The sequence below is a fragment of the Maylandia zebra genome, linkage group LG5 (assembly GCF_041146795.1).
Source record: "Maylandia zebra isolate NMK-2024a linkage group LG5, Mzebra_GT3a, whole genome shotgun sequence".
NCBI classification, from domain to species: Eukaryota; Metazoa; Chordata; class Actinopteri; order Cichliformes; family Cichlidae; genus Maylandia; species Maylandia zebra.
In genome coordinates, this window is record NC_135171.1 from 38,533,126 (window position 1) to 38,544,648 (window position 11,523).

Here is an 11,523-nt window from a genome sequence, read left to right on the forward strand (position 1 = left end):
AGGAGAAAATAAGGACAGAAATTATATGTTTATTTTTGACAACAATTTTAATCTTCTGTGCTCTCCTTCAGAAAACGAGACGCCCACAAAAAGGCACTGAGATTCTGTCTTACTCGAGACTCAGAGTTGAGTTTTTGACTTTTTTAACCAGTGAACAAAATCTGTCAAATGAACATGGCCTGTCGTGTAGGGAAGCCTCAGTAGAAGAAATTTAAATTCAATCAAAACTAAGCTACTACTGACATGTATATTTATTCCCCATTTATAACACAGTTATTGTACTGTAAACACCGCAAATATCATTACTTTAACCTTCATTTAGGCCTGCTTAGACCCACAGATTCCACTCTATTTAAATCCTAATGTTTTTATAATAATAATCTGTAAAAAGCCCTTCATTCACTCTTGGGCTCATGTTATGATCCATAAATGTACAGTTTTGTACAGTTTTTAATTTATGCTCAATTTTCCTTAATTTAACACATTTACATAATGTGTATGAATTTTTATCTTTATATTGTTATGCAATGAAAAGAATCAGCTGAAGAGTTGAGTCTGGCAGGTTTGTGATAATATAATAATTTGGATATAATGGAAACCAATAGAATTAACCTCTTAACAAATAGTAATTTATAGTTTATGTTTTGTGAATCTAAATGGAGTCTAACATGCAAAGAGACTGCTCCAGTCAGTGTAAAAGCAGTTTGGGAGCAAACTTGTTTTAAGCTGGCACACTTAAAACAACTTGAAAAATTTATCCAACAGCCCATTTTTTAACTAACAGTTTTCCTCTGTTAACATAATATTTGAAATACATTTTTTAGGCAAGACATATTTCTTACATATTTCTGGATTTTCCACTTTTTTCTTAATCTTAATCTTTTATTTCTTCCCCTGTTTCCCACTTTAAGGAAACAGTCTTCTTCTTTTTGGTCTTTTTTTTTTTTTAAACTAAGCGTTTTAATTCATTTTATTTGATGTGATAATCTTTTCTTTATTTTATTTAATGACTGGATCCTTTTCTTCTTCGCATGCCTCTGTAGTTTAACCTCTTTAACCATCACAGTTAATGTCTGAAAAGGCAGTTAAATGCGTTTAAGAATATTGGAAACAGAGAGAGGGTTGAAACCAGAATAATAAAATCTCTGATAGAAACCACAGACTCGGTCAACTCATTTTTTTTTCTTCTTTTTAAATTTATGTGGCAGAGGCTACACGTTCTTTTGTTATTTTGCTCTCTCGGAGAAGAAGCAGAAGAGAAAGCTTAAGTCGTTTCGCACTTTTTATTTGCAGTTTTGCAGTTTAGTGTCTAACACAGCCAGCTTATAACTGAGGGCGTGCGTGAGCGTCTCTATAGACGAGTCCATCCAGATAATTCTCTGAGGGGATGTCAAATGTAGTCGTTTCCTTCAGACTCCACTGGACTAATCCCAGTGGAAAAAATAATGCCAGTGAAATTGAAATAATGTCCACACTGTGATTGATGACTAACCCATTCATGCATTTATATTGAAAAAAAAAAAAAAGATTCGACACTCTCGTTTGGGGAGGTGGGATGTCCTGATTTTAGCCACCAATCTCCGTCCATTTTCCCTCGGCTCTGGGTTTTTATTGCTTCTTAGCGAGTCTTCAAAGAGCCCATAGCCTATAATTAGGGGGCGGGACCCGAGTGCCTCAAAACACTTCCCCGCGTTAGAGCCCAACTTCTTCCTAACTGTCCCGGGACTCTGAGCTGCGCTGCTCCCACTCCCCTCAGCTTCCTAAGGATTTTGTTTCTCAGGGATGGCCGCATCTATTCTGGAGGTAGGGAATGTAATTGTAAGTAGCTTTTCATTTTTCTCCTTCTTCTTAATACAAACTTTTGATGGTGGAATATTTATAAGAAAGTCGTGCAGTAAGGAAGAAACTTCCAGTAGTTTCAGGTCGTCTCATAGGTTATTATACATAGTGAGAGAGAAAAAAATAAGAGTGATAAAAGAGATTTAAATATACTAAAGGCTAAGCTGCTGAAAGTGCCTTGAAATATTTCTATTCACACCGAGCCTATATTTGCACAAATTTGGCGTTTCCTAAAGATGTGATTGCTCATTATCTGGGAACTGTCAGAGGTGCAAGACATGAAGATAACAGGTCCTGTAAGGGCAGCAGGCTAGTTCATCTTAAAGGATGTCACGACTTTTTATTACTTACAAAACAGAGGAAAATCTGCATGAAGAAGGGAGTTCAACCAGAGTGTGTTGTGAGAGAAAGTGAATGAACTGAGAGTGAGTCAGATTTATATCTAAAAGTTAGCAGAATATTTGATTTTTAACCACGAATATTAAAAGTTACATGCTGTAGTTACAGATGTGTCACAGCTGGTTTGATAGTTGACACCTCAGCGCACAGTTTAAACAGAAATACAGGAATATAAGCTGATGTTTTATTAGTTATATCCATGTGTAAACTGTGCATCCAGCAGAAAGTCTCTGAAATGTTCTGCTGTAGCGTTAGGTACTTGCCACGTGGGAACCTAACATAAATCAAATTAAATTCTTGTGACATGTTTGAGTCAAATATATAATCTGATGTAATCGGTTCAGTTCAAAAATGGCACATTTTTTGCTTTGTAGATAATAAGATCACGACCGAGAACAATAGCTCGTTGCCATGATGGCAGTTAGATGACCTGGTACATATTTAAATCGTCTGTATGAGGAGAACTGTAAATTCAGGTGGATTTTTGTATTTTTCAAGCAAACATAAATGTTAAATTAATTTAAGCTGGTCGAAAGCAGTTTGGACAAAACTAAAAGTGAGGGAGTTCCTCCTTTGCTGAGCACAGCTGAAACTTTACAAACACAAACATCCACTGCTTAAAATTGCCGTGACCACTTAGGAAAACAGAGAGAGGAGGAAAAGCCAGCGGTGGTTGTCACACATACGTTTTTTATTAGAGTTGACACTGACAGAAGCGGCAGCAGCAAGCAGCCATTTCCTGCAGAAAGTCTAATTTTCTCCCGTGTCTCCTCCTCCCCAGGAAGACGCACGCTATGGCTCCAGTCCTCTGGCTATGTTAACAGCTACCTGCAACAAGTTTGGCAGCACCAGCCCTGTCAGGGATTCAGCTACACCCGGTAAGACTGCCAGCACCTCTCCAGTAAAGAAGCCCTACAACATGACCTCTGACCTTCAGACAGCCAAGAACGGGCGGACCACAGACAGCAGTGGCCTGGCAGACTCCTACACTGGCTCCTTCACTTCAGCTGGAGGAGGAGGAGGTGGCGGGCTGCTTACACCCACTGGAAGTCCCCCTCCTTCAGCCGGAGGCTACACTACAGAATATAACCCTTTCTCTCACTCCTTCCAGACTTCGGTCTCACAGGACCCGTCTCTTTTAGTGTCCAAGGCCCATGCTACAGCCGATTGTCTCACCAGTGTGTATACTTCGCTGGATATGACACACCCCTATGGCTCGTGGTATAAGGCTGGTATCCACCCTGGCATAACTGCTGCTCCAGCTAATGCTACATCTTCCTGGTGGGATGTCCATCCCAACTCCAACTGGCTGTCAGCAACCCAGCCCCAAGCAGATGGAGGTCTGCAGGCCTCCCTGCAGCCTGTGGCACCACAGGCATCCCTTAGCCCACAGCTGCCCAGTTACAGCACCGATTTTACACCACTTAACCCAGCTCCTTACCCCTCCGTGGGACTGGGCTCCTCCTCACATCTCCTCCAACCTTCCCAGCACATGCTGCCCCAGGACATGTACAAGCCCAAACCTGTGCCAAGTGCAGGGCTAATTGAGAATCCCATGGGCCTAAAGCCTGCTAGGGGATCAGGGGGCTACAGCGGAGGGGCTACACCCACCCGGTCTTCATGCGACTGCCCCAACTGCCAGGAGCTGGAGAGGCTGGGAGCCTCTGCTGCATCCCTGAGGAAGAAACCAGTGCACAGCTGCCACATCCCGGGCTGTGGGAAAGTCTACGGCAAGGCCTCCCACCTGAAAGCCCACCTGCGCTGGCACACCGGCGAACGGCCCTTTGTTTGCAACTGGCTGTTCTGCGGGAAACGTTTCACCCGCTCTGATGAACTGGAGAGGCATGTGCGCACCCACACGCGGGAGAAGAAGTTCACCTGTCTACTGTGCAACAAGCGTTTCACACGCAGCGACCACCTCTCAAAGCATCAGAAGACCCACGCAGATTCTGCAATGCAGGGCAAAGCTGTAGCTGTGGAGGGAGACGCAGATTCTCGGAGTGAAGAGACCACAGAGCTCAACTCCAGCGCTGTACCTACCAATCCTGTCGCTGACCAAATCACCAACGGAGATGAGAAGACTGGCACGCCTAACGGGGTGGAGAACAGCAGTGGATTGTTGGAGATCTGACTTGATGAAGTCTTGAAATTTTAGAGGTGTTTTCTTTTCTTCTTTTTGTTTTTTTTTAAATAGGAAAAAAACTCACCTTACAAACACAAAACTGTATTTTATTTCAAGACATACAAAGGAGACAGTGTTTGAAAAGACTTGATATGATACAGGACTGATAAAGGTAGAAATCACTTCTGGACCACACACACACACAAGCATAAATATGACCAAGCCTGCAAACATATAGCGATCCTCAAATGTATGCAGACACACATGCACAAATATGAGCGACCGAGACATAAATGAACACAATATGCACATGTGAACAGGAATAACTATGAGCAAATGTGCAAACATCCATAATGCATGCATGCAGGGGGATACACAAAAGTACGTCTGCTCGGAAACACATACAAGTAAACATGCTCGTGCACAAATTTTGTAGCCTACACACATTTTCTGCCTTTCAAATGAGACAAACCACTGGGGAAATTTAATCTGCAAAAGCAGAAGGAAAAGAGCTCTGAAGCCGCAAAAGGAAAGTAGTTTTAAAACGAGACTTATGGTCAGGATGATGGAGTCGATGAAGCATTGCATGCCTAGAGAAAAATCTGATTTACAGCTGTACTTTGATACTTATTCATTATTCTTGAAACAATCAATGGACAATCTACACTTACAGCTTTTTGTTGCCAAAGACACTCTGTTGTACAAGGTATTGCATTTCACCTTTGTTTGCTGTTTGCTTCTTACCATGTCTAATTTAATTTCATATTTACTTTAATAATCTAATTTATGTCTTAAATTATACACATGAAAGATTATCTTGCACCTGCAGGAAATACCTGAAGAAAAAAAAGAATGCAAGATGGTTGAAGCCGGCCAAAAAGAAAATGAAATACATTAAATTAAGACTGTTTTTTCTTATTTATTAGCTATAAGGAAGAGTTTGGGGGTTGTTTTAAAAGTTTTATTTATAAACCTTGAAGTTAAATGTGCGTGTAAACTAATTCTTATATAATCTTTTAATTGTGAAGTCTTCCATACCTGGCAAAATAATGATCAATAAGGGCTTTCTTCCTTGTTTGTGCATACTATATATTGACAACAGTATATAGATATGTATATAGGTGTGTTATTTTTTTATGCATTTTCTATGTTTTGTATAACTTTCCACAAGAAATGATGTCTAGAACGCTTTGGTTACAACAACAAAGAACGTAAAGTAAAAGCTTAATTTTTTTTGGTTATTAATTTTGTTATTTAGGCAGAACTGAAGTCCTGGTGTTTGCTGACTTGTTGTGAAATGAGTGTAAAAGATACTGTAAATAGCGATGAAGCATGGTACACATGTTGTAAGGTTTATAGTGTGGAATAATGACAATTTTGGTGCTTTTAAGAGTAAAAAAAAATTTGAAAGAGAATTTTTTTGTGTTGTTCCTACACAAAATCCTTCAGAGAGGAAGCTTTAACATGAAGACGGAAATAATGAGAAGCAATTCTTCCATGAGCCTTCACTTTATCATTTTATCACACTTTATCCCCTTCTCTCGCCTCACTTCACATCATTCTTTTCATATCTTACTGTATTTCCACCTCAGCCTGGCTAACCAAATACTTTCATTATCTTTTGCAGCACAAACAAAGCTGTTCACTGAATTGGAGTCTTAACTCCACACAATGACCCCCTTTCAGAGATCCACTGTAGTTACACTCAAGACAATTACTCCACTCTCCAGCTCGAGAGGGGTAATTACTGAGAGCGATGCTCCAGGAGAGTCAGGAGAGAGAAGAAGAGGGGATTAGGACAGGGGAGCTGTGGTTGTATTGTTTATCCAGGGAGGCGGTCAAACAAAGAACCCCAATTAAGGAAGGATGCGGGACGAAAGACACGATGTGGAGATACAGACGCTGAGAAGAGGCCGAGCCGATCCCCCAAGCATCTTTTAAAACGCCTCTCTTTTTCTCTGCCACTTTTCCTGGGTTTGAGGAAGAGTTAAAGTCCCAACAAGTGGCACTTGTTTGTCCTTCTCACCACTTTCTTGTCAGGTTACTCAGGCTTTTCCAGACTAATAAAAATACTTTAGGAGGGCGGATTTCCCGCTGTGTTTTAAAAGAGAGATAGCCTCAGGATAGACCAAATGAGGCCCCAGATATGTGCACCAGTAGCAGTGCCAGACAACAATGATTTAAGGAGCTAATCTTTATCATAATTAAGCATATTTCCAACAAGATATAGCAAGGCAGGCAAGCACACATGACAAATTTAGAGATATGGTCAAGTTTCATGGAAAATCTCAATTCGTAAACAATTACAATACATTAAACTAGAACAGGAAACAAAACACTGGCTTCATAAAAGTAAAGACTTTCAAGACAGAAGTGAAGAGGAGACCTGCGCTGTTTGAACCCCCCTGAATCTACTGACTCTACTATTGTAACATTTACACTTCCCAGGCTGCATGGTTCCAATTTAGGGCTTCTAATGAGCTGTAGTTGAGGTCAATTTATATAAAACGTCCCGGGGCCGACTCTGTCATCAAGGGCCGACATGTTTATGGTGGTCTGAAGTGGGCACACGGTCGAGTCCACAACATAAAAGGCAAACATGGGGAATGAGGTATGGGTAGGGTGTGTCAGGCCAGCGAGAGAGGGTGGGGGGGTTAAGAAGACGGTCAGTGGCTTTTAAAACCTCTGCTACTACTGGTATTTTCTGCCTTTTTAAAATACACTGCCTTTGCAGTGGTGGTGGTATACTGTAGCCTTAACTTTATTTTTACTTCTTTTATTTAGAAAGCCAGGAAACATTAAGTGTTTCTTCAAGTAACAGCGTAAAAAGAAAATATACATGCAGTGACACATAGAGGCAAAAAGCAGAAGCTGGGACAATCTGTTCCATATGGTTTGCCCACAAGTGCCCATTTGCTCCATTTACAAAATCAAAAGCAGACTTAATAAGACTAAAAAGGTTATTCCAGAGGATCCTAGACACACCTGCTTAAGCCATCGTGCAACTAATTTCCGATCTAACAAAAACAAAGAAGCAATTTTAGAATATTTCCTCGCCCGGTGTTTTGTTAAGCGTTGACGACTCGATGAGTTACGCAAACTCAAGCTTAATGAATTACTCCGGGGAGGGGATCAGATTCCAGTTCATTAGAATGAAAGCCCTCATCGTGATGTGTTGAACAAAATGCTAATTAACCTCTTTTCCTGCTATTATCCGGTCCTAACTGATTAGTCACATAAAACAATGGGCTGTGTTCTGATATAGCCACAGGCACAAGTACCCCTACCTCTACATGCGGGCGGGGGTTTGTGAGAGGCAGGACAAAAGCGCAGGTGTCTGCAGGTGTGCCTGGGTCTCTGTGGCGAACAGTGGGCTGAAATGGGAAAGAATGTCAGCATGCCCAGAGGCTCAACAGCCAGGCCGCAAGTAACGACAAGATAAGGCTTTAGTGGCAAAGTGGAAAAGTAAAGTGACCTGAGTGAACCATAGCACGACCCGAAGAGCAAAAGAGGTCAGGCTAAACGAAACAAAGGTAAAGGAGAAAGACATTACAGGTAACAGAGGGCAAGAGGTAAAAAGGTCAAGCATGCTTTGCTGATGATTTGTTTTTATCTTTTTTAGCAATGCTTTACGTGGCTGAAGCGGAAACTGCACTATGAAAAAGTTCAAAGTACAAAAGATGTCTCTCAGTGATTAAGCATCTTTGTGGATTTTGCTCTATTTGCGCAGTAAATTCCACTCAATCCCAATCCTACTGCATTACTTCCTAAATCTCCTCGCTGTGCTACACTCACCGTAACACTGGCGATCGAGGTTTGGCCGACCTTGGTGTTAATGAATCAAGTATAAGCCGTGCGCCTCACACCATCAAACTTGTAATGCTTCTCTTATTTCCAATGCTAATCTTACAATATTAAAGCTTTTTTCCCCTAGTCTGTGAAGTTCCTTTAAAGTTTAAAAAGAAGTGCTCCCTCACTGCCCAACGCACCAAATGCACCACTAAATGAGGCCATTTTGTTTATAGGAACTGTGGGAGGGTTGTGGGTGACTCTGTGCCCCTTTAAAAAGATAATATGCTTCCCATTTAATGGCCTCCGGATGACAAATTGCTTCCAGGGGAAAATTAGGTTAAGAAAATTGCATGTGTGACACGTAAAGACATATCTGCTCAACTTAGGATGTTTGGCATCCATAAGTCAAATATGCGCAGTAATAGGTGCAGTTGATATTCTTTGAAGAAAAAAACACACACACACGTTTGCTCACAGGCTTTGAATGAGGTGCACACGTGGGCTGTTTGTCAATTATCACGTACGCCCAATCCTGACTGTCTTCGCGTGCAAATCACAGCTTTAACAGAATCTATCACGAGAACATATACAGCAAAGCACGGTTTACCCCATTTTTGCCATGATGGAAAGTTTCTTTCTTTCAAGACAAGCAGGCCTATATCTCTTGGAGCTGGTTGGAAAACCACTCAGAAAATTGATGGCCCATTATAACCTAATACCGTTACAAATATCTAGAGCACCATTAAAGTGTTCTTTCCTTTTGAAAATGCTTACTATCTTGACGGTATTCTGACTGACACAGAGCCCAAACCATCCTTGTTTACTTTTTTTAAGTCAAGCCACTAAATACTTCCTTGGAACATTTAAAGTGAAGGGATTTAAGAGAGACAGTGCAGAGAAGGGGTGGCGGAGGTGTAAAAACCCACAGCTCTCAGGAGAAAAGGTAGAGAAAACAGAGTCGGGGAGAACCGCCACTGAAAGAACAGCAGTAAGTGAGAAAAAGAACGGAGTCGAATAGTAAATGAATCTGGATGCGAATCAACAGAATGAGGAAACTGAAGAAGGAAAAAACAGTCAGGGAGGAAGGAGGGAGAAGAGAGAGAGACAGAGAGTCGAAACGCAGAAGGAGAACGGAGCGATTTGGGTTGGAAGTGGGAGCTGGGAGCCAGGGTTGGCAGGGTTTGGTGGAGGAGTGTGGTGGTTCAGAAGTCCTCCAGCGCGAGGCGCCAGTGTGTCCGGCGGGGGCCCTGACCATGAGCTGCCTCACCCCCCCAGAGCCACGGCCACAAACCCCCTCTCCCCCTTCACCACCACCACCACCGCCACCCATCCAACCCAAAACCCACTGGCAGGCAGCGCTTCACTGAAGCTGCTGCTGCTGCTGCATGTTTATTTAATATTCTGAAGAAATTGAAATATCTTTGCGGGTTAACACACATACATACACAATTACATATCACTCACTCACACATACGTACAAGCGCGCATACATTCACACACATTACCACCACAATATATAAATAAATAAAGTCGAGTAATAACGTTCTCTTGATCTGTGGCCAAGAGCGGAGTCGGAGAAAATCTTTTTCAAATGGTGTTTTCAGAAGCGCAGAGGGAGGGGCGTGAATGTCTGACGCTACGTGTTGCCTGAGCATGTCAGTCTCAGTCTGGTTCCATCAGAGAAAGAGAGAACATTCACAGCAAAAGATACTCCCAGTGTGACAGAAACACAGAAATTTAACCAAATGTGTGACTGTGCTGATATATTCAAATGACAGCTAGTGGATCGTGTAGATTCAGTGAAAAAGAAAAAAGAAATCACAGGTTGGGCAATTTAGCCACAGAGTGTGTGGTCCGTGAATGGGAGCATGTATATGAGGTGTTTGAGAAGTGTTAAATGAACAAATGTGCATGCCAGCTTTTTTTTTCTGTGTGCGTGAGTGAATGTATATGCACGCACGCACATCCATAATGAGTGTGCGATCATTACAAAGCAATTCCTTCAGACAGAAATCCCTTAAACAGCCTTGGTTTTGGTCTTCATGCTATCCCCCTTCTGTCTCCTCTCTCCTCAACAGCCACCAACCACTGCTGCTGCCAAAAATAACACAGGAGCGCCACTCGAACCCGCGCCTCACCACAGCTCAGCCTGGCCGCAAGAGAAGGATCAAAACACACACAAAAAAGGAAACACATCATATTGTGGAAGGAGGGAAAAAGAGCAGCTCGAGGCTTCAAGATATCTACTGATGATTTTGGCAAGCAAAGAACCACACATACTAATGCACCAGGCCAAGGCAGGGAAAAGGAAAGTGTGTTTGTGGATGTGCGCATACAATTTGGATGAAGTATACTGTAACTGCTAAGAGATGGCATTCATCGCTGATCTCATTCAGTCAAAGATTTAACCACAAGCTCAATAAAAACGCTTACATTATCACATTATAGGTCAATAAATTGGAGCCTTCAGCTGATAAATAAAGTCTCGGAGAATAAGACAAATTAACGCTGAAAGTATGAGTAATGAGGAGGAGGGGTGCACTCCGGTCACAGATACTCAGGTCAGTGATAAATCACGCTGCTCGGATTGTAGGTTTAGGAGTTCAAATGGGAGGCAGCTCTACTCATTGTCATGGCCAGTTCACTTTGTGTTGCGTTTGGCAAAGCGGGCTTATCCACACTGACACGCTGATGCCAGTGGACGAAGTTTTCAGAGCTCCGGTTCGACAGTGGCCAGCAGGGCTTTGCAAGCGCACCATCATGGGATTAATTGTTGATCCCCGGAATTAAAGATAATTCATGGAAAGGTGGAAAATGCTAATAAAATGAAACATTTTACGAAAGCGCTGCTACATAATTTGGAAAGGAGACTCTGACGTTGTGGGTTCAGATGATTTCTGGGGTCTGCACGGTTCCTTTGGCTATTTATGAAGACACATCTTTCCAAACCAAGCAGGGAAAAAGATCCCAAATTAAAAGAGCTGCCTGACTGTAATATCATTGTAAAAACATTTACTTGGGTAAATTATTTTTCATTGTAATTGTTTAAAATAAATTAAAAGTGCTGAAAATGTTTATTTTGAAAGTTTATAACCTTTTTATTCCATGTAGAGGTTTAACTCTGGATGTTTTCAGAATAAACACTTTGGGGCATATCTGATTTCGAAACCTTATTTTCAGCTTTAGGGTGGTCAGTCCACTACACGAAAGGAATTTCTCGTGTTGCCACGTTGGTCTGTAGTGGATATGACAGGTGCTGGACATCCCAGGGACCCGACAGGGAGGGCTGTCAGCAGGGGAAATCTATAGCTAACTGTCGCCCTCTTCTGGTTACATTTAGGAACACCACACCATTCCCAGTAAAACTTATC

General features: G+C 42.0%; 1 protein-coding gene across 2 annotated transcripts; it reads left to right on the forward strand.

The window, feature by feature from the left end:
- Positions 1-1,659: 1,659 nt before the first annotated feature.
- On the forward strand, positions 1,660-5,775 carry sp7 (Sp7 transcription factor). Of its 2 annotated transcripts, none has more exons than XM_004547701.3 (2): positions 1,660-1,818; positions 3,020-5,775. In XM_004547701.3, the coding sequence occupies exons 1-2, from the start codon at positions 1,783-1,785 to the stop codon at positions 4,367-4,369; spliced, it is 1,386 nt and encodes a 461-aa protein (XP_004547758.1). In that variant the 5' UTR covers positions 1,660-1,782; the 3' UTR covers positions 4,370-5,775. The 2 variants fall into 2 exon arrangements, with proteins under 2 accessions (XP_004547758.1, XP_004547759.1); XM_004547702.3 differs by having other exon boundaries at positions 1,699-1,803.
- The last annotated feature ends 5,748 nt before the right edge of the window (positions 5,776-11,523 follow it).

Bases quoted from the DNA above. Each gene is read 5' to 3' on its own strand.
- sp7 (XM_004547701.3), top strand. From the start codon at position 1,783: ATGGCCGCATCTATTCTGGAGGTAGGGAATGTAATT. The intron at 1,819-3,019 runs GTAAGTAGCTTT...CCTCCTCCCCAG, and splicing joins TGGAGGTAGGGAATGTAATT to GAAGACGCACGCTATGGCTC.